The 21,619-nt window shown below is 42.8% G+C and overlaps 1 protein-coding gene across 1 annotated transcript; it reads right to left on the reverse strand.

Annotated features, from left to right (window-relative positions):
• Positions 1-2,387: 2,387 nt before the first annotated feature.
• On the reverse strand, positions 2,388-13,178 carry bpnt2 (3'(2'), 5'-bisphosphate nucleotidase 2). Its single transcript, XM_020466844.2, has 5 exons — positions 12,394-13,178; positions 9,960-10,119; positions 7,426-7,521; positions 6,641-6,802; positions 2,388-3,931 (listed from the first exon to the last, which is right to left on the reverse strand). The coding sequence occupies exons 1-5, from the start codon at positions 12,730-12,732 to the stop codon at positions 3,660-3,662; spliced, it is 1,029 nt and encodes a 342-aa protein (XP_020322433.1). The 5' UTR covers positions 12,733-13,178; the 3' UTR covers positions 2,388-3,659.
• Positions 13,179-21,619: the final 8,441 nt, after the last annotated feature.

The raw sequence follows: 21,619 nt of genomic DNA on the forward strand, positions 1-21,619 counted from the left end.
ACATGTAGGAGTCTAGCCACCCTTGAGGTTCTTGAAAGAGCAGCCAAGGAAGTGAGAGAAGGGAAGCAGCAGCTAGGGAGGAAAAAACAGACTGAAGGACACTGAAGAGGTACATTGACAATAAAGACATGAACATGTACCTGTCTGAAAGAGGCTATGACAGAGTAGCAGAGGACATGGAGTCTGAGCTTGATAAAGAGAGGCTATGACAGAGTAGCAGAGGACATGGAGTCTGAGCTTGATAAAGAGAGGCCATGACAGAGTAGCAGAGGACATGGAGTCTGAGCTTGATAAAGAGAGGCTATGACAGAGTAGCAGAGGACATGGAGCCTGAGCTTGATAAAGAGAGGCTATGACAAGAGTAGCAGAGGACATGGAGTCTGAGCTTGATAAAGAGAGGCTATGACAAGAGTAGCAGAGGACATGGAGTCTGAGCTTGATAAAGAGAGGCTATGACAGAGTAGCAGAGGACATGGAGTCTGAGCTTGATAAAGAGAGGCTATGACAGAGTAGCAGAGGACATGGAGTCTCAGCTTGATAAACATGTCAAGGACCAGTTTCATGGGATTAGTAGCCTCAAATGCAGAGAACTTGCCTATGAATTGTTTGCCTGACAAATCAAACTGAATTATTCCGCTGCTTTATGTTCGCTACATACGTCAGTCTGAGGCTGCCATCGCTGAAGTTGTGGTAACGTCAAAATGAGGGGCGTTGTTCAAAACAAAGTCATCAGCGATTGGATCATCTCTAACTAATCAGCATATCAAAGCCAATGACACATTTTCAAAACATCGCTTTACCCACGTGTGTTCTGCTCTGGGCCCAACTCATCAGTTTCTGGGACAAATCAGAACGGTTAGAATGTGTTAGCGTTCTAGAAGTGTTTTGTTGTTACATTTAAGTGCCGAAAATGCTGTTATCAAGGTTATTTCCTTAGTAGGTGACGTCAGACGTCAGCATGTGGGAGAAGTCAGAGCTCAGGGATGATAATAGTTTCCCACTAGTAATTTCGAGTTGGAGGGGCGTTCAAGCGGATTTTCCCAGTCGTATATGGTAAATAGCACCTTCAACATGGTTATGAACGCAGCATATTAAAGGGGAAACTAATCTCATCATGTTCAGCAGGCCACACCATTGTTTATGTAGCCCACTCTAACAGCATAATTGTTCTATTTCTAGGGATACACAACATCCTGAAATATATGCAGATATCTTGGTTAAAGAATACTATATTTCCCATGGCGTAGTGATGCTGAATATAAAAACAATTCTCATCATACCCCACTCCCCCCTACTACAAAAGCAATATTGAATTGTATTTGGTTGACAAAGCAACCAAATATCAACATTTAAAGGAGATTATCTTCTCCTTGGATAGTCCCATCTGTACAACTGAATTATTCTGGGTTTAATTCCAGTTTAGCTACAAATGAATAATTGATATGTTGGATTTACATCTTGATCTCAATCAAAAAAGAAAGTTAAAGAATAGGACTACATTTAAATCAGACCAAACTTTAAATGCACTTGATATAAAGTTTGATTCAAGGCCTATTCTGTATCTTCGATTTTTGGTTGAGATGAAGATGTGAATTCAACTAATTATTAACTTGTAGATTCCATTTGAAATCAACCAAAGTTTAACCTACCCTGTCAACTGACATCAATGAATCTATTTTGTTTTTAAGTGGAGATCTCTCAAATCCTTTGCGCGATAGCACATTGGTAATAGTCAAGACAGTGGCATATACTGTATCAAAGCTAAGCAGGGCTTAGTTAAAACCCTGGATGGGAGACCAACGGGATTGCTGTAGATCAGGGCTGTCAAACTCATTCCACGGAGGGCCGAGTTTCTGCAGGTGTTCGTTTTTTCCCTTCAATTAAAACCTAGATAACCAGGTGAGGGGAGTTCCTTACTAATTAGTGACCTTAATTCATCAATCAGGTACCAGGGTGGAGCAAAAACCCACAGACACTCGGGCCCTCTGTGGAATGAGTTTGACACGTGCTGTAGATAGATGAATTCTCCACAGGGAGGTGTTGCCCAGCCTATAGTTTTTTATTTTTTTGATAGTGGATATAATGTTGAAGATCTAACGCCGTTTCAAACGTACAAATTCAACATATTTTATAAAAGGTTTGTCTATGTTGAACACTGGTAACCACATTATCCTGTGGTTGACATTTCACCCGCAAAACACTGAAACATTGATACCAACCAGTTTGTGCCCAGTGGGTAGTCTGTGCCTCATAAGTCAGGGGTGATGGAAGGTTGGACTTTGCTGGTAGATAACTGTTTGGGCCACTCAGGATTTTAGTTGTACCGTGGTACGTCGTGCCATTGTAATCCACCTTCATGGGTTATGTACAGTGAACAGACTTGATCGTTTAGGATTCCATCATTCTGCTTCTTTATTTTTGCTGTAATCTCTTCATAAGATACGCTATCTTTTGAAAACATGACAAGTGCTTATAGAAACGGGTTCAATTAATGGACAGGGACAGCTTTGAACCTGTAATTCTCAACAGTGCAACATACGTCAAACAGAAATGAAATGATCTCGATCACGTATGAAGCAGTCATAACCCCGTCACTGATGTCATGCACACCGCCATTTCATTTGAAACAAAAGAGGGGAGTTTGAGAGACACAGCTACATGACAGCTATATGCACAGGCTTAGCAATCACATCCAGTTCAGACACAAAACATGTGCACACACGGCACAAAAATAGTCCTTTTGAGAAAGCGCAGTTGGACAATACAGTTAGTATTCACAGTGTTAGTGATATCCATGTATGGATGGTCTATTCCGAATGTCAATATACAGTAGGGGTGTTCTGTTGACAATCTAAATCATTACCAAAGATCTCCAATATATTGTTGCTAAATTAGCATGTTTAGCTAATAAGTATTTCCACTTAACATACATACAAAAGCATGGTTTCTAGTAGAGAAGACTTACTTACAAATGCATTGACTAAATAAGCCACATATGGATTTAACACACTGTATAGCCTTTTTCCCAAAAGGTGGAGGCGAAGGAGGCTGCGATACAAAGTGAACTTTGATGATATTCATGAAAAAATAAGGAAACTGTACCTTCACATGCATACAGAACAATCAAATGAATGTGAATCTGAAGGAAGTACCATGCATTAAAGTACAAATCCACTCAAACAATCTTTTGGTATTTTTTTCCATTAGTCCACTGTACAATCCCAAAATGTCTTGCATGTCAGCAGTTAAGACTTTCCAGGATGTAGGATTTTCACGTTGGGACTGTGTCAAGCGGAAAATGTATTATATTTTTTAAAGGAAAGGTCTACTCAAACTACCATTCCAATATTCAAACTCGATTCGCATTGCAGCAGCCAAAACCCCACCCCTATCATGTAAGGTGTTAAGCGAGAGTTAAACAATTTATCTCCTCAAACGGTTAACCTATCTAGCTTAACAAACGTTAACAAATGGAGAAAGGAGTTTGAAGGAGACTGGCGGGCTTTGTAATATATTGCATTATTGTCTTGTCCTCTCATCTGTGCTTGTTAGATCTTCAAGGCTTATGGTCATCTTATCCATTTGTCTCTGATCATCTGTGTGTATGTGTGTGTGTGTGTGTGTGTGTGTGTGTGTGTGTGTGAGTGTGTGTGTGATCCTCAGTGTTTGTCAGAGGAGTCCCATGCCGGCAGTTTGGCCACCAGGTCCTGGTGGTCCACCTTGACGCTGGCCAGCAGACCCTCCCTGTTGCCCGCGGCCCCCGAGTAGTCTATCTCCTCGCCCTTCAGCGTAGTCATGTGACCTCCCAGGGCCGCGAGCAGGGCGTTGCCGGCGCAGATGTCCCACTTCTTGATGAAGGTGACGTGGATGTACACGTCAGCCTTCTCAATGTCCTCATCAAGGGGGTCCAGCAGAGCCAACACCTTATAGCCTGGGATCAATGGAAAATACAACAGCAATAATTGCAAACCATAGTAATAATGAGCTATATAAACTTAGCAAAAAAAAGAAAGACCTTTTTCAGGACCCTGTCTTTCAAAGATAATTCGTAAAAATCCAAATAACTTCCCAGATCTTCATCATAAAGGGTTTAAACACTGTTTCCCATGCTTGTTCAATGAACCATAAACAATTAATGAACATGCAACCGTGGAATGGTCGTTAAGACACTAACAGCTTACAGTGACGGTGGGAAAGGTCACAGTTATGAAAACTTAGGACACTAAGGAGGCTTTTCTACTGACTCTGGAAAAACAGAAAAAGATGCCCAGGGTCCCTGCTCATCTGCGTGAACGTGTCGTAGGAATGCTGCAAGGAGGCATGAGGACTGCAGATGTGGCCAGGGCAATAAATTACAATGTCCGTACTGTGGGACGACTAAGACAGCACTGCAGGGAAACAGGACAGACAGCTGATCGTCCTCGCAGTGGCAGACCACGTATAACAACACCTGCACAAGATCGGTACATCTGAACAACACACCTGCGGGACAGGTACAGGATGGTAACAACTGCCCGAGTTACACAAGGAATGCACAATCCCTCCATCAGTACTCAGATGGAGGGATCAGACTGTCCGCAATAGGCTGAGAGAGGCTGTACCGAGGGCTTGTAGGCCCGTTGTAAGGCAGGTCCTCACCAGACATCACCGGCAACAACGTTGCCTACGCATACAAACCCTCCCTCGCAGGACTGGCAAAAAGTGCTCTTCACTGACGAGTCGCTGTTTTGTCTTACATGGGGTGATGGTCGGATTTGCGTTTATCGTCGAAGGAATGAGCGTTACACCGAGGCCTGTACTCTGGAGCAGGATCGATGTGGAGGGTCCGTCGTGGTCTGGGTCGGTGTGTCACAGCATTATCGGACTGAGGTTGTTGTCATTGCAGGCAATCTCAACACTGTGCGTTACAGGGAAGACATCCTCTTCCCTCATGTGGTACCCTTCCTGCAGGCTCATCCTGACATGACCCTCCAGCATGACAATGCCACCAGCCATACTGCTCGTTCTGTGCATGATTTCCTGCAAGACAGGAATGTCAGTGTTCTGCCATGGTCAGCGAAGAGCCAAGATCTCAATCCCATTGAGTATATCTGGGACCTGTTGGATCGGAGGGTGAGGGCTAGCGCCATTCCCCCCAGAAATGTCAGGGAACTTGCAGGTGCCTTGGTGGAAGAGTGGGGTAACATCTCACAGCAAGAACTGGCAAATCTGGTGCAGTCCATGAGGTGGAGATGCACTGCAGTACTTAATGCAGCTGGTGGCCACAACAAATACGGACCGTTACTTTTGACCTCCCCCTTTGTTCAGGGACACATTATTCAATTTTTGTTAGTCACATGTCTGTGGAATTTGTTCAGTTTATGTCTCAGTTGTTGAATCTTATGTTCATACAAATATTTACACATGTTAAGTTTGCTGAAAATAAATGCAGTTGACAGTGACAGGGCATTTCTTTTTTTGCTGAGTTTACATACCTGAAGTAATTTGATTCCAAAATTACATAACACTTGAAACCAATGTTCCCTCAAATTTTTTGCGAGTAAGTAGCAAATTCTTGGTCTTGTGAGTGGAATTTTGTGCAACTTCCGGCACGCATTTACAGTGAACACTAAGGCTGTACCCTTACAGTTTAGACAGTAGCCAATAGGCTATTGCGGCTATCTGAGCATAATATAGGCCAACCAACAAAACCAATTCAGATTACATTTTGGAATGGAAATACATTTGAAATGTACATGATATAGCCTACAGTAGCCTATATGTGGTGTTCAATGCAGGCCTACATTGCATGAGACTTTTAAATCCAATTTTACATTAATTCATGTTTTCTTTTACTTGGTCTAATACCATGGGCCAAATAGATGACAAAATTGCATGGTACTGTGTTGCATGTTGCAAGAAACCCCTTTACAAAATACAATTATTATTACCATATAGAGAATTAGACAATGTAGACTACCCCTCCGACTATTGGCTTATTTGCATATTCAAGCCGGTCTCAAAATACAACACCGCCCCTTTAATTAAGCTTGACTGGCTTTTCAAAAAGACAGCTTGAAATGTAGCCTAGATGTTTTGTGCTCTTGCAGGAAGCAGTAACTCCCCATTGCTGACCTATACTGATCTGTAACGGGGCTAATAACTCACTAACTAGCAAAGAATATCAACAAATGTGCACACGCAGCTCTGCGCTCTGATATGAAGTGATCTGAAAAGCACATTCACTCACGGGTGATTGAAAGACCACTCGTGGGCTACTCCCCCGCCAATAGAATTCTAATCTGTTGCACTCTGAATCTGCCTATAACAAAATCACAGACTCAATCTTACAAAGTTAGATTTGTTTTGGTTTGTTGCATCGAAAAAGGGGCTGATATAATGCCGATATGATCACAGAAAAAACATGGATCCATATAGTGCAAATTAAAATGGGGTGAAGTGAAGTTTAATGTCTTTCGTCTGCGCGGCAGTCCTGGAGGAGGTGTGCGGCCACGCATAACATTGCATGAAACTAACATCCGCAGAAATACGTATGCCTCTCAAATTGTTAAGTAATGACTAATCATAGGTTGCATTCAATCATAGGCGATAGACTACTACCATAACAAATGTGGGTGAACGCTTAAGCACAGCGCCGTACCTGCACCCCCTGCTGGGAGAATAACTGTAGTGTTGCCGAAAGCCTCCTCGATGAAACCCTTCACCTTCCCGGCATGCGACCGGGACACGATGACCTTGGGGGGGTTCATGTTGTAGGTGGTGCGAGGCTTCATGTTAGACCCATGACCAACCAAGGCCCAAGCTGTGGACAGGAACATATGCTTTAAATAGCTGGAGATGGACTTTTAGTTCCACACCAACAGGACTGGTTACAGTTATGTAATATAGAATGCAAGAAACAGATATAACTGTCAGGAAAGAAACGCCTGTGGGTAGAGGCTAGGCCATGACTTATTTTGGCTGTAACAATAAAGATGAATTGAAATCATTTTCATTGGGCATGGACGGACACTGCAAGTCAACACAAACCCACACTCTCCGGACAGTGGGTTCGCACATCCATCGTCTCGCCATTCAATGGACACAATGCAGCCGTTCACAATCACCAATGAAGCCACTTTATAGTGAGCTCCCCTCCCGGGGGAATTCTCAAAGGAGTGACTTAGCCCCTGTTGTCACCAGTCCACTGACTGGTATATCTTACAGTAGAACAGTGTTGCTCTGTCCTGAACCCAAATGATGTCTCTCCCCCTTCTCTCCAAAGCTTGCACTCGTTCACTCCCCTAACAGATTTAAAAGCATTAGATTGGTGTAGGAAATATGGTGAGCATTTTGTCTACTCAAAAAAATCCCATGCTTTAAACCATTGAGGGAGTGTCACACGTACACACCTTGTATACAAATCGGTGACAGTGAAAAACCCACCTGTGTATCCTGTGAAAGGTTTGTGGATCACGCCTATGACAGGTTTCCCATCCACGGCCACACACACCATGGTCGTGACATACTTGAGCAGGTTCTCTGTCAATAGGAGAAAGAAAACAATGGGCTCATTGAAACAGGATACAGCTTAGGAAACAGGACACTGCTAAGACAACTACTCTGTAGCTGAGTATAGGTAGCCCCCACAGTCTCATTTCAATCACCCACACAAAGAGGAGTAGAGATCAAACTTAAGCTGTGCCTAAATAGTACTTATATATTTTTTTTTTCTTCCCATCTTGTCCTATAGTATAGATCTGTCCTAAACTACAGTGCCTTCAGGAAGTATTCACACCCCTATCATTTTTTTACAGAGTGGGATTAAAATAGATTTGTAATTTTGAGTCAACAATCTACACAAACACGAATATATCCCATGTGGCTCAGTTGGTAGAGCATGGCTCCTGCAACTCCAGGGTTGTGGTTTCGATTCCCACGGGGGACCAGTATGGAAAGAAAGTATGAAGATGTATGCACTCTACTGTAAGTAGCGCTGGATAAGAGCGTCTGCTACGTGACTAAAATGTAAATGTATCTTGATTAGATAAGTGTTAAACCCTCTGAGACCATACATGTTGCGATTGCAGCTGTAAGTCTAAGAGCTTTGCACACCTGGATTATATAATATCTGCTGATTATTCTTTACATTTGTCAAGCTCTGACAAATTGGTTGTTGATCATTGCTAGACAGACATTTTCATTGTCAAGTCTTGCCATAGATTCAAGACAATTTAAGTCTAAACATTAACTAGGCCACTCAGGAATATTCCATGCTGTGTTGGTAAGTAACTCGAGTGTATATTTGGCCTTATGTTTTAGGTTATTGTACTGCTGAAAGGTGAATTTGTCTTCCAGTGTCTGTTGGAATGCAGATAACAGGTTTTCTAGGAATTTGCCTGTGCTTAGGTCTATTCCATTTATTTTTATCCCAAAAACGCCATAGTCCTTGCCAATAACAAGCATTACATTATGCAGCCGCCACCATACTTGAAAATATGAAAAGTGGTACTCCGTAATGTGTTGGACTTGCCCCAAACATAACATTTGTATTAAGGACAAAAAGTTTTTTTTACAGTATTACTTTAGTGCCTTATTTCAAACAGGATGCATGTTTTTGAATAGTTTAATTATGTACAGACTTCCTTCTTTTCACTGTCATTTAGGTTAGTATTTTGGATCTATGTTAATGTTGTTGATCCATCCTCAGTTCTCCAATCACAGCCATTAAACTCTAACTGTTTTAAAGTCACTATTGGCCGCATGGTGAAATTCATGAGCGGTTTCCTTACTCTCCGGCAACTGAGTTAGGAAGGACACCTGTATCTTTGTAGTGACTGGGTGTATTGATACACCATCCAAAGTGTAATTAATAACTTCACCATGCTCAAAGGGATATTCTATGTCCGCTTCTGTTTTTAAACTATCTACCAATAGGTGCCCTTTGCGAACCATCGGAAAACCTCCCTGGACTTTGTGTTTGACTCAGCTTGAGATTCACTGCTCGACTGAGGGACCTTACAGATGTGGGTTACAGGGGATGGGGTAGTCATTTAAAAATCACGGTAAACACTATTACACAGAGTAGGTCTATGCAACTTGTGAAGCACATTTTTACTACTGAACTTATTTAACCTTGCCATAAAAAGGGGTTGAATACTTATTAACTCAAGACATTTAAATTGTTCATGTTTTATTCATTTGTAAACACTTCTAAAAACACAATTACACTTTGACATTATGGGGTATTGCATGTAGATCAGTAACACAGAATCTCAATTTAATCCATTTTATATTCAGGCTGTAACAATAAAATGTGGGAAAAGTCAAGGGCAGTGAATACATTCTGAAGGCACTGTATTTCTTATCTGGACAATGGCTAACATTGACATGGTATAACAGGACTGGTGAAAGTAAACCCATCTGTTGGCCTCCTATTGCTTTGGCACATCTACAGTAGGGCTCCATTTTGACATGGCATCTAGCAGTAAAGCTTAGTATAAGTCTGAACATTAATATAGATAATCAAATCATTGAGAAGGTTCGGCATTAGGCAAACCAGTGTACACGTGTGATTTCGGCGCAGGTTCATGGGTTTGGCCGACGAAATAAAAGGACTAGGGTGGACCATCTTAGGGTAAGTTTCAAGCTCTGGTTAGGATGAAGATTTGATGGCTTGTAATGCCAGTAGGTACATTTGAGATACAAGTTGTGATAAGAGGTTGTTCTTGGATGTTGTGGTTTTTAGTCAGGTCACGTACAACAAAGGAAAAGGAATAAGGACTTGGGCCGCCCCATGCCACCAAACAATAAGGTAAAACAAGCTACTGAGGAAGGGAGTGGAATGGTGATTATCAGAGCGAGTTCAGTTAAGGTGAGTTGGCAAGAGTTGGGCGTGTCGAGAGGGTAAATAGGGAATTGGTGAGGTGGCATGACCCTTCAGAACACCGACCATAGTGGGTTGCTACATGACACCATACCTGTATACTCCTGAGTGGCGTCCAGTGGGTCTATCCAGATGGTGATACTGTCAGCAGGCACATCCCTGCCCACCTCCACGCTTTTTAGGATGTCAGCAGGGATGTCTCTGTTCCACACCCCCAGCTCATTGTTGGTCTCATCATGTTCTTCAGAGTTCACCTACAAAAGGGACAGAACACACATAAACATCAGCATGTAAAAATCATTATCAATACTATGAAGACTAAGGCTGTTCTGTTGAACACGTGGTTATATTAGAAGTAATGTCGACATGAAAAGAGACCAATGCCTCTTATGGTGATTGACACTGAACAATACAGGGACAAATAAGGGTGTGCTTTCCATTGCAAACTCTCTGGGGCGTAGACAATGGAACTACAATAGGTCATGGTATGTGTCAGTAATACACATTTCAAACCAATATGTTTTCCCACCAACTTAAAAACAACCAAAAAAGTTAAACTTTATCTACTATTTATTTGAATTCTTATTTAGAATGACGGCCTACCGGGGAACAGTGGTTTAACTGCCTTGTTCAGGGGCAGAAGGACAGATTTTTAACCTAGGCAGCTCTGGGATTCGATCCATCAACCTTTCAGTTACTGGCCCAACGCTCTAGGCTACCTGCAGCCCAAAGGATCCTACCAACTCTTTGCCGACTTTTCTTTATACATGAAAGGTATTGTCGGCGACAAAGCCTCTAATTATATTTCCGCTAAACGACCTAATCATGATTGCAGTGAAGTTCTGCCTACGGCTTAGTATGAAATGTGGCACATACTACGCTCTTGATGGTTGCTAGGCAGTGCCCGTTACTACGATCCTTCTGCTAGTTCTTAACTTTGTGAAGCATGTCACTTCGCCCATCTCTTTGCATAGCCCACCATATGCATTGTTTTCTTAACCACAACTGGACAGATTTATAAAGAATAACTGTGGGAATAAATATTACTGAATGATACAAATATTGGAATAAAGTAGGCTAATGCCATGGAAGGCATCAAATTGTTGCTTACTGAAACTCCCAGTCATCCAATTGTTATAACACATTTGAAGCAATAGCCTGCCCGCATGTTCAACTATTACAGCACCGTTTCATGCTGCTTTGAGACAAGTGTGGGGATTCGTTTTGATACGTCAATCAATGTCCGAATGTTTTTCCCCCCCACTGAATCTCCGTTTGTACGTTGGTTAGGGTACAATTAGGCTGTAGAAATGTTAGCTGTTGAAATATTGCCTGAAATGTATTACAAAAATCAGATTACTTTTGGAGTATTTAGTGACATATGCAGGCTGCATCACATCCGGCCTTGATTGGGAGTCCCATAGGGCGGCGCACAATTGGCCCAGTGTCGTCCGGGTTTGGCCGGGGTAGGCAGTCATTGTAAATAAGAATTTGTTCTTAACTGACTTGCCTAGCTAAATGAAAAACTGCTTCTACCTCAAGGTCATCAGACTGAGCCAGGCTCCACCCAGTACCCTACCCTGAACTTAGTCACAGTCACTAGCCGGCTACCACCCGGTTACTCAACCCTGCACCTTAGAGGCTGCTGCCCTAGACATGGAACAATGGTCACTTTCATAATGGAACATTGGTGACTTATGTACATACGGTTTTACCCGTTTCATATGTATAAACTATTCTAGTCAAGGCCTATCCTATATTACTATTGCTGTACATATACTATTCTATGTATTCTTCAGACATGAACAGTATGTGGATAGAACATACACACATATTCCAGACTCAAACATTGCTCACCTTAATACTTCTATAATTCTTAATTTCATTCTTTTACTTTTAGATGTGCGTGTATTGCGAGATATTACTGCACTGTTGGAGCTTGGAACAAAATCATTTCACTACGCCCGCAATAACTGCTACAATTGTGTATGTATGGAGCAATACAATTTGATTTAGCATACAGGCTGCACAGACCAGTAACACTATGCTACTCACAATATGACACTATTATTTAGAAAATAAATGGTATTATTCTTATGTTTCTTAGGGCCCATCTAAAAATAATTAAGAATGGACTTCTTTGTGATAGTGTATATTCAATGGATCTATTCAAATAGATGCCCAGCAAAATCAGCCCACTTCTACTCCAGCTCCTAAACATGCACGGGAGATATAAAAGGCTTATCCCGGGAATGTGGTAAAAATTGGTCTGTGTGAATTGGGCACTAAAAAACATTGACAGATATTTTTTTTTTACAGGCAACATACCGGTAAGTCTATCTATAAAGGGTATAAATAAACAATGTGGTACATAGTGTGAGCCTGATGACGTGGATGTCGATTAAGGAAGCCCCCTGAATCAGAGGGCTTGGGTTAAATGGAAGACACATTTCAGTTGAACAACTGACTAGGTACCCCCCTTTTCCAACTACTCATGCACTAATACACAAATATAATTTCCTCTTTACCTGTACATATGGATAAGTGTTCTTGATAAGATAATACATCTTTCTGTGAGAGTTTAAGTCCCCCTGAGTGAGCTTTTCACTCGCCCCTTCCTTCGTTTTCCCCTTGGTCTTCTCTTCTAACTTGTCCTCTTCTCTGACCCTCTTCACCTCCCGACCGCCCTGGACTGCAGCCTCGACTGACAGTGCGAGCAGGTCGCGGAGATTCACTGTTCTCTTCGACGTGAAAGCAGCTATGCGGCTGGATATAACTCCGGCATATAGGTGGTAGATCACGCCGAGTCCCAATAAGCAAAACACGGCCACTCCGAGTGGCGAAAGACGGATTCCCATAGGAGCCATCGGTTTAGTTAATCAGCTAGCTAGCTAAATGTCACACACAACCACTGCCAGGGTTCGTAAATGCAAGACAATGATAATGATTGCTAGCTAGTTTTCATTTCAAAAGTTATTTACATTCCTAGCTTACGCAGTTGAACAATTTACCTGTGTTTTTTTATGGGTTACCTAGCTAGCTTGCTAGCGACATTAGTTAGCTAGCTAACGTTACCTGGAGTGCTATCATTGGCTGTCAAGCAAACGTAGAAAACATGACTTCTAAAGACAACATCAGCTTCCCCATATAGTTTGCTAAATAATATACCATCGGTCAGTACCTATTTCTCAAAAATTCTTGCACGACTAAGGTCAGAAGAGAAAACGAGCAGCATATGAGTAATTGTTTTTGCTCCACGTACACGGTGGGCGGGGTCAGAGTTCAAAGTATCTGATTGTTTCTTTTCCGGGTCACGAATATCACATGGCCTGTTCAATTTAGGTTCACATAAAATGTTTGCGAGTATTTTACATTTTGGCCATTTAGCAGACGCTTTTATCCAGAGCGACTTTACAGTCGTTGCATTTAACTAAGGTAGGTAAGACAACCACATATCACAGTCATTGCAAGTAAGTAACGTTATTTCCCTCCCCCCAAAAATAGTAGTTTCAGTGAAATTAGTGCTAGTAAAAGACAAGTGCGAGTGCAATAAATACTTATTTTTACGAAATCATTCCGTACTTCATATATGTTGTTAATTCCGAATGATCATATACATTGTTGCATTTTATTTAACTGCGTTTATCAACCACTAGGTGTCAGCAAATACTAACAGCTCTGGTCTACGTTGAGAAAGTTTGGCATGGGCCCTCAAATCCTGAAAAGGTTCTACAGCTGTACCATTGAAAGCATATTGACTGGCTGCACCACTAATTGGTATGGCAATAGCACTGCCCTCTATACTCCTCTGTAAACTGGTCATCTCTGTATACCCGTCGCAAGACCCACTGGTTGATGCTTATTTATAAACCCTCTTAGGCCTCACTCCCCCCTATCTGAGATATCTACTGCAGCCCTCATCCTCCACTTACAACACCCGTTCTGCCAGTCACATTCTGTTAAAGGTCCCCAATGAACACACATCCCTGGGTCACTCCTCTTTTCAGTTCGCTGCAGCTAGTGACTGGAACGAGCTGCAACAATCAAACTGGACAGTTTTTCTCATTCCCTTCATTCAAAGACTCAATCATGGACACTTACTGACAGCTACATTGTAGAATAATAGTGAAGACATCAAACTATGAAATAACACACATGGAATCATGTAGTAACCAAAATAATAGTTAAACAAACCAAATATATTTTATATTTGAGATACTCTTGGCATTCCCTCAATCAGCTTCATGAGGAATGCTTTTCCAACAGTGTTGGAGTTCCCACATATGCTGGGCACTTGTTGGCTGCTTTTCCTTCACTCTGCGGTCCAACTCAACCCAATTGGGTTAAGGTCAGGTGATTGTGGAGGCCAGGTCATCTGATTTTTATTTATTTAACTAGGCAAGTCAGTTATAAACAAATTCTTATTTACAATGATGGCCTAGGAACAGTGGGTTAACTGCCTTGTTCAGGGGCAGAATGACCTTGTCAGCTCGGGGATTTGATCTAGCAACCTTTCGGTTACTGGCCCAACACTCTAACCACTAGGCTACCTGCTGCCCCCAGCACTCCATCACGCTCCTCCTTGGTCAAATAGCCCTTACAAAGCCTGGAGGTGTGTTGGGTCATTGTCCTGTTGAAAAACAAATAATAGTCCCACTAAGCGGAAACCAGATGGATGGCGTATCGCTGCTGAATGCTGTGGTAGCCATGCTGGTTAAGTGTGCCTTGAATTCTAAATAAATCACAGTGTCACTAGCAAAGCACCCCCACACCATCACACTTCCTCCTCCATGCTTCACGGTGGGAACCACACTTGCGGAGATCATCCGTTCACCTACTCTGCGTCTCACAAAGAGAGGCAGATGTTCGCGAACAGGTCATAGTCAGGCAGGTACAGTACGGCAGAATGGTCAGAACCAGGAAAAACTAGGAAACAGAACTTGAGCAACAGGAAGACGGGAAAGCACACTGGTAAGACCTGACAAGACGAACTGACAACAGAAACAGAACACAGGTATAAATACACAGGGGATAATGGGGCAGGTTGGCTACAAACACAAAGACAGGAGAAACAGATCAGGGTGTGACACTGTTAATTGAAATGTATTCCAGGTGACTACCTCATGAATCTGGTTGAGAGAATGCCAAGAGTGTGCCAAGGGAAAGGGTGGCAACATTGAAGAATCTCAAATATAAAATATATTTTGATTTGTTTGACACTTTTTTGGTTACTACATTATTCCATATGTGTTATTTCATAGTATTGATGCCTTCACTATTATTCTTCAATGTAGAAAATAGTCAAAATAAAGAATTGTGTGTGTGAGCAAATTATGAGGTGCGTGAGTGTGCATAAATTTTAAAAAACAATGGTCAACTCAGTCCATGTAGCCATTTTGTTATCTATTTTGTAATTAGCAGTCTTGTGCCCCCCCCTGTTTCCTGTAGTCAACGATCAGCTCATTGGGCTCACTGATGTGGAGGGCTAGGTTGTTGTTCTGCCACCACACTGCCAGGTCACTTATCCCCTGTAGTTTGTCTCATCGTCGCCGGTGATCAGGCCTACCACCATCATGTCGTCAGCAAACTTGATGATGGCGTTGGAGTCGTGCGTAGCCACGTAGTCAGGGGTGTACAGAGAGTACAGGAGGGGACTAAGCACACACCCCTGTGGGGCCTCTGTGTCCAGGGTCACCGTGGCGGAGGTGATATTACCTACCCTCACCACCTGAGGTCGGCCTGTCAGGAGTTCCAGGTTCCAGTTGCAGAGGGAGGTGTTCAGTCCCAGGGTCCTAAGCTTGGTGATGAGCTTGGAGGGGACAATGGTGTTGAACGCTGAGCTATAGTCAATGAACAGCATCCTCACATACGTATTCCTCTTATCTAGGTGGGTGAAGGCCGTGTAAAATGCAATTGCGATTGCGTCGTCTATGGATCTGTTGGGGCGGTATGCAAATTGGACTGGGTCTAGCGTTTCTGGGATGATGGAGTTGATGTGTGCCATAACCAGCCTCTCAAAGCACTTCATGATTAGAGATGTGAGTGCTACAAGACGGTAGTCATTGTGGCATCAATCCTTTGAGTTCTTGGGAACAGGAAGGATGGTGGTCATCTTAAAACATGTGGGGATTACAGACTGAGACAAGGAGAGGTTGAAAATTACAGTGAATGTGCCTGCCAGTTGTTCTGCGCATTCTCTCAGAACTTGAATACCGTCGTGGCCTTGCGGGTGTTGAACCGATTAAAGACTTTTACAGACTTTACTGTAGTAGCCATGTCCGCAAAAACACTACAGTGAATACTGTAGTATAATATAGTAATGTCCACAAACCCACTACACTATACTACAGGCATGTCCGCAAAAACACTATGGTAACAGTTCAAATGTAGTCCCGTTCGGGGCTACCCCCCTGAATTCTGTACAATATACTGTACTTCCATGGTTGGTTTCATTGACTCTCCTCTTTAACTGCCCCTAATTGACCCATTTTTAGTTACATCTTCCGAGTCTGTCGGAGAGGTTTAATTGAGCAAAGTGAGGTGTAGAATCACTGATCTACAAATAGTATTCCCTGCCAAATAATAGGTTTTGTGCGATTTAAGATTTACAGAGCTACACCTCCCCTGGCTTAGGCAATCCCCCTGCCAAACACACATGCACAACTAGACATTGATTGGAGACAGCTTGTCAATTACAGAACATTTCATAGGATTTCTTACCTACAGCAACGCTAGTGGATAATGGTGGAAATACCAGTAAAAGCACAGTGCCTCAAAAAGTGCCCCCAAACTTCTGGCCCTATATATAGGTTACTCCATGGGAATGGGGGTATGTTATTCTGTGGTTAACAGTCAGTTGTCTGTCTCTGCCTTGTCCTGTCCTGCTGTCTGCCGGCCCCATACATGCGGGTAGGGTGAGGTGTTGAGAGGGGGTTTGATCTGTGTGAATGTGTGACAGAGAGAGAGGGGACCAGATGTTTACTGGTATGATCAAGGATCAGTCTTGAGTCATTGAATCAGTGTAGCCATCAGGTCTTCATGGTGATAAAAACGGTTGGTCACTAAATCCGGCGAAAAACTAGAACCATGAAAAAAACGGCTAGCTGGAGCTCCTCTGAGTGGTGGGCTTCGGAGCCCTCACCCGCTATGTTTTTAATGCTGATTGGTTTTGGTTCATCCCACTATAGTGGTGTCTGCTTAGAACTTGATGTTGAGGCCCATAACTATACCCTTGTCTGTCACTACCACACATATGCAAACACAGCTGTTTCATATGGTGCTTTGATGATAAATGGGAATAAGGTCAAATCATGATGTCCGTGACCTTTAGGTTGTAAAGTCGGAGCTCTAGAAAGATGCCCGAGTTTTCGACTTGGAATTCCGAGTTGGATGATCACTGAAAACAAGCTCAGACGGGAAAAAGGGTTTTCTTCCAAGTTCCCAGTTGTCTTGAATGCGGCAATAGTTCTTCATGTGATTGTGATTATGCCATTTGACGCCCAAAACACATGGGTTTAGTTAACAGCATGCGAACTGTCCATCAGCACAACACTTTCTTCTTCTTGCGGCGGCATGTAAACACAGGCACTAACGTGAGGTGTCGGGGGCGAAGCCTTGGAATGCATCCAAGTTCCCTTATTGGTTGGATGAATCAGATTAAGAGGGCTGGCATTTTGTACACATGGTATGATTGTACAAAGGCGGAATGAGGTGAAACATGCACCCCTACACCCATAGAAATGAGTATAGGTTTTTGGCTTACAATCCTTTCAGGTGATGTAATAGGGCCATATCACCATTGAAATTACTTGACACACAGGCATGGCATTGAAAATAGCTATGCCCACATGACTTACACGTGGGAGAGCTGTAACACTGCAGTCTAATAGCATAAAACACTCGAGGTAGTGCTGTATGAGATGCTCTTCCTGAAAAGCAGGCTCCACTCATTAGTTGACTAATAGACAACATTTTTTGGAGTTGTACGCAAAAAAGCAGTAACTGTGCATTTGGTCAAAAAGTAGTTATTAACTTTTTTTTGTACATTAAATACATGCTTTATCATGTGGATAAATATCCCGCCTCCATTGTGTTGTGTTATGGAGAACATTTGGGGTCATGTTTTCAGTAACTGCAAAAAGCTACAGCGAAACCAAGGAAAAAGGAAGTAACTGCCATCACACGTCAGTTACTGCCTTTTACCATGGTGTCACTGAGCTTTGTGCTGCAGTGTCTACGGTTGACCTTGGTATTAGTTATTGTTCTTCGCTGATACAAGTGTCAAACTATATGACACTGACAGCCGCATACAAATAAACATATTAACACCAGTTTGTGTGAAGAACAATCGTCATGGAAACGTATTCCAGTGGGTGTACCAAGCAAGAAGGCAGTAACTGGCGTCCAGGGAATAAGGTCATGTCAGAGGTCAGGGTCAATTTAATTACCTCATAGTAAGACATAAAGATAACCATATCTCCAATGATCTGCCACCAATTCATTTGGCTGGACAATATATTTTTTTTCTCAGTTTCACTCTGAGCAGTTATTGCTCTTTTGCTTAGTGGGGCAGACTACAGTAGCTAGATTTCTTTACAACACATTCCATCTATCCATTTAACATAGGAATGGTATGGAACACAAATCCTTAGAGATTCAACTTTGAACCTGAGACATTCGATTTCTTAATTGTTTGCGTAGAAATTACTATGGATGGTGTAACACACATTTGGGTGCAGCGGGGTTCATAAAGTATCAACCGAACACTGGTATTGCCTACCTCCCATGGTTCACATGACCTGCTCACCTGTTGGCAAAATACCCTATAACTAGGACCTTGAGTTTTGCCTGGCCAGTTCATTTGATCAGGCAGAACTCCTGGCTCTACTTATAAGATGTCTATTTATATGGAGCCTGGCCAACAGCTAAAACCTGACTGGGTGACTGCGGCCCTAAAGTGATAGTGCAGGGAACCTCATAATGATTAACATTGGGAATAGTAGGCTTATCGAAAAAACAGACCTTTTAGGCCTTTTCCCCCTCCAGTTAAGCGCTGCCTCACAGAAAGCTCCATTATTTTCACCACTTCACACACAACTGCGGCTCTGAAGCTCAGTGGAGGAGACTCCACGATGGTGGCGGTGACAGAGCGTCTCTGAGTTAAGGAGTCTGTCAGCTCTTTACTCAGAGCTAAACGTCTCCGCTCTGTTTCGCACGGCGAATGGGCATCGGCTAAGCTGCCGCAGTTGAGTAGAATGACTCAAAGGCTTCAAAGGCAGCAGGCGGTTCTCTACTGTGTGTGGAGGAGTGCGGCAGGAGAGAAGCTTCCAAATCCAATACCAAATCCAGAGATGTTAGAGTGAAGTCCAAAGCCTCCCTTTTTATCTCACTGGCCCGGTCCGGCCAGTTGGCCAAAAATCTACCGTTCCACACACAGACATTGTGTAGTTTTGAAATGCATTGGGGTCATGCAGGGCCTATACGTTGGCATGCTTCTCTCTATATTTCTAAGCTATTAATAGGCTACATTTGGTTATTCTGATATCAATATATGTATAAAAATTTGTAGACACCCCTTCAAATGAGTGGATTTGGCTATTTCAGCCACACATGTTGCTGACAGGTGTATAAAATCGAGCACACAGCCATGCAATCCCAAGAGATAAACATTGGCAGTAGAGTAGCCTTACTGAAGATATCCGTGACTTCAATGTGGCACCGTCATGCCACCTTTCTAACAAGTCATTTTGTCAAATTTTTACCCTGCTAGAACTGCCGCTGGTCAACTGTAAGTGCTGTTATTGTGAAGTGGAAACATCTAGGAGCAACAACGGCTCAGCCGCGAGTGGTAGGCCACACAAGCTCACAGAAAGGGATCACCAAGTGTTGAAGCACGTAGCATGTAAAAACCGTCTGTCCTCGGTTGCAACACTCACTACCGAGTTTCAAACTGCCTCTGGATGAAACATCAGCACAAGACCTGTTCGTCTGGAGCTTCAAGAATATGTAGTTGTCGAGATCGGTGTGGAAGAACTTGACTGACCGCAACCCGATTTAATACCTTTGGGATGAATTGGAATGCTGACTGCGAGCCAGGCCTAATCGTCCAACATCAGTCCCCGACCTCACTAATGCTCTTGTGGGTGAATGGAAGCAAGTTCCCGCAAAAATGTTCCAACATCTAGTGGAAAGCCTTCCCAGAAGAGTGGCTGTTATTGCAGCAAAGGGGGGACCAACTCCATATTAATGCCCATGATTTTGGAATGAGATGTTCGACTAGCAGGTGTCCACATACACAAAAAGTATGTATTAAAAAGCTGTGGAATATAGTTTAGCAATGTACAGTGCATTTGGAAAGTATTAAGACCACATGTGTTTTTCCACATTTTCTTACGTTACAGCCTTATTCTAAAATTGTCACGTTCTGACCTTTATTCTGTTATTATCTCTTTGTTTTAGTATGGTCAGGGCATGAGTTGGGTGGGCAGTCTGTTTGTTTTTCTATGTTGGTTTTTGAGTTCGGCCTAGTATGGTTCTCAATCAGAGGCAGCTGTCAATTGTTGTCCCTGATTGAGAATCATACTTAGGTAGCCTGGGTTTCACTTTTAGTTTGTGGGTGTTTGTCTTCCGTGTTAGTGTTCGTACCACACGGGACTGTTTCGTTCATTTCACGTTTATTGTTTCGTATTTCGTAGTGTTCAGTTTATGTATTAAAATAAACATTATGGACACTTACCACGCTGCAAATTGGTCCTCCGATCCTTCTCGCTACTCCTCCTCAGAAGAGGAGGACGAGGTTTGTTACAAAAATGTATTAAATTGTTTTTTCTCCTCATCAATCTACACACAATACCCCATAATGACAAAGCAAAAACAGGGTTTTAGAAATGGTTGCAAATGTACTCAAATGTATCACATTTACGTAAGTATTCAGACCGTTGTCTTGGCTGTGTGCTTAGGGTAGTTGTCCTGTTGGAGGGTGAACCTTCGCCCCTGGAGCAGGTTTTCATCAAGGATCTCCCTGTACTTTGCTCCGTTCATCTTTCCCTCAATTCTGACTAGTCTCTGAGTCCCTGCCACTGAAAAATATCCCACAGCATAATGCTGCCACCCCCATGCTTCACCGTAGGGAAGGTGCCAGGTTTCCTCCAGACGTGACGCTTGGCATTCAGGCTAAAGATTTCAATATTGGTTTCATCAGACCAGAGAATATTGTTTCTCATGGTCTGAGAGTCTTTAGGTGCCTTTTGGCAAACTCCAAGTGGGCTGTCATGTGCCTTTTACTGAGGAGTGGCTTCCGTCTGGCCACTCTACCAAACCAGCCTGATTGGTGGAGTGCTGCAGAGTTGGTTGTCCTTCTGGAAGGTTCTCCCATCACCACAGAGGAACTCTGTTGCTCTGTTAGAGGGACCATCAGGTTCTTAGTCACCTCCCTGATTAAGGCCCTTCTCCCCCGATTGCTCAGTTCGGCCGGGCGGCCAGCTCTAGGAAGAGTATTGGTGGTTCCAAACTTCTTCCATTTAAGAATGATGGTGACCTTCAATACTGTAGACATTTTTTGGTACCCTTCCTCAGATCTGTGCCTCGACACAATCCTGTCTCGGAGCTAAGCAAACATTTCTTAAAACCTGTTTTCGATTTGCCATTATAGGGTAGTGTGTGTGGAATGATGAGGATTTAATTAAAAGGCTGTAATGTAACAAAATGTGGAAAAAGTCAAGGGGTCTGAATACTTTCCGAATGCACGAAGCCATT

This window comes from Oncorhynchus kisutch, linkage group LG30 (assembly GCF_002021735.2).
Source record: "Oncorhynchus kisutch isolate 150728-3 linkage group LG30, Okis_V2, whole genome shotgun sequence".
NCBI classification, from domain to species: domain Eukaryota; kingdom Metazoa; phylum Chordata; class Actinopteri; order Salmoniformes; family Salmonidae; genus Oncorhynchus; species Oncorhynchus kisutch.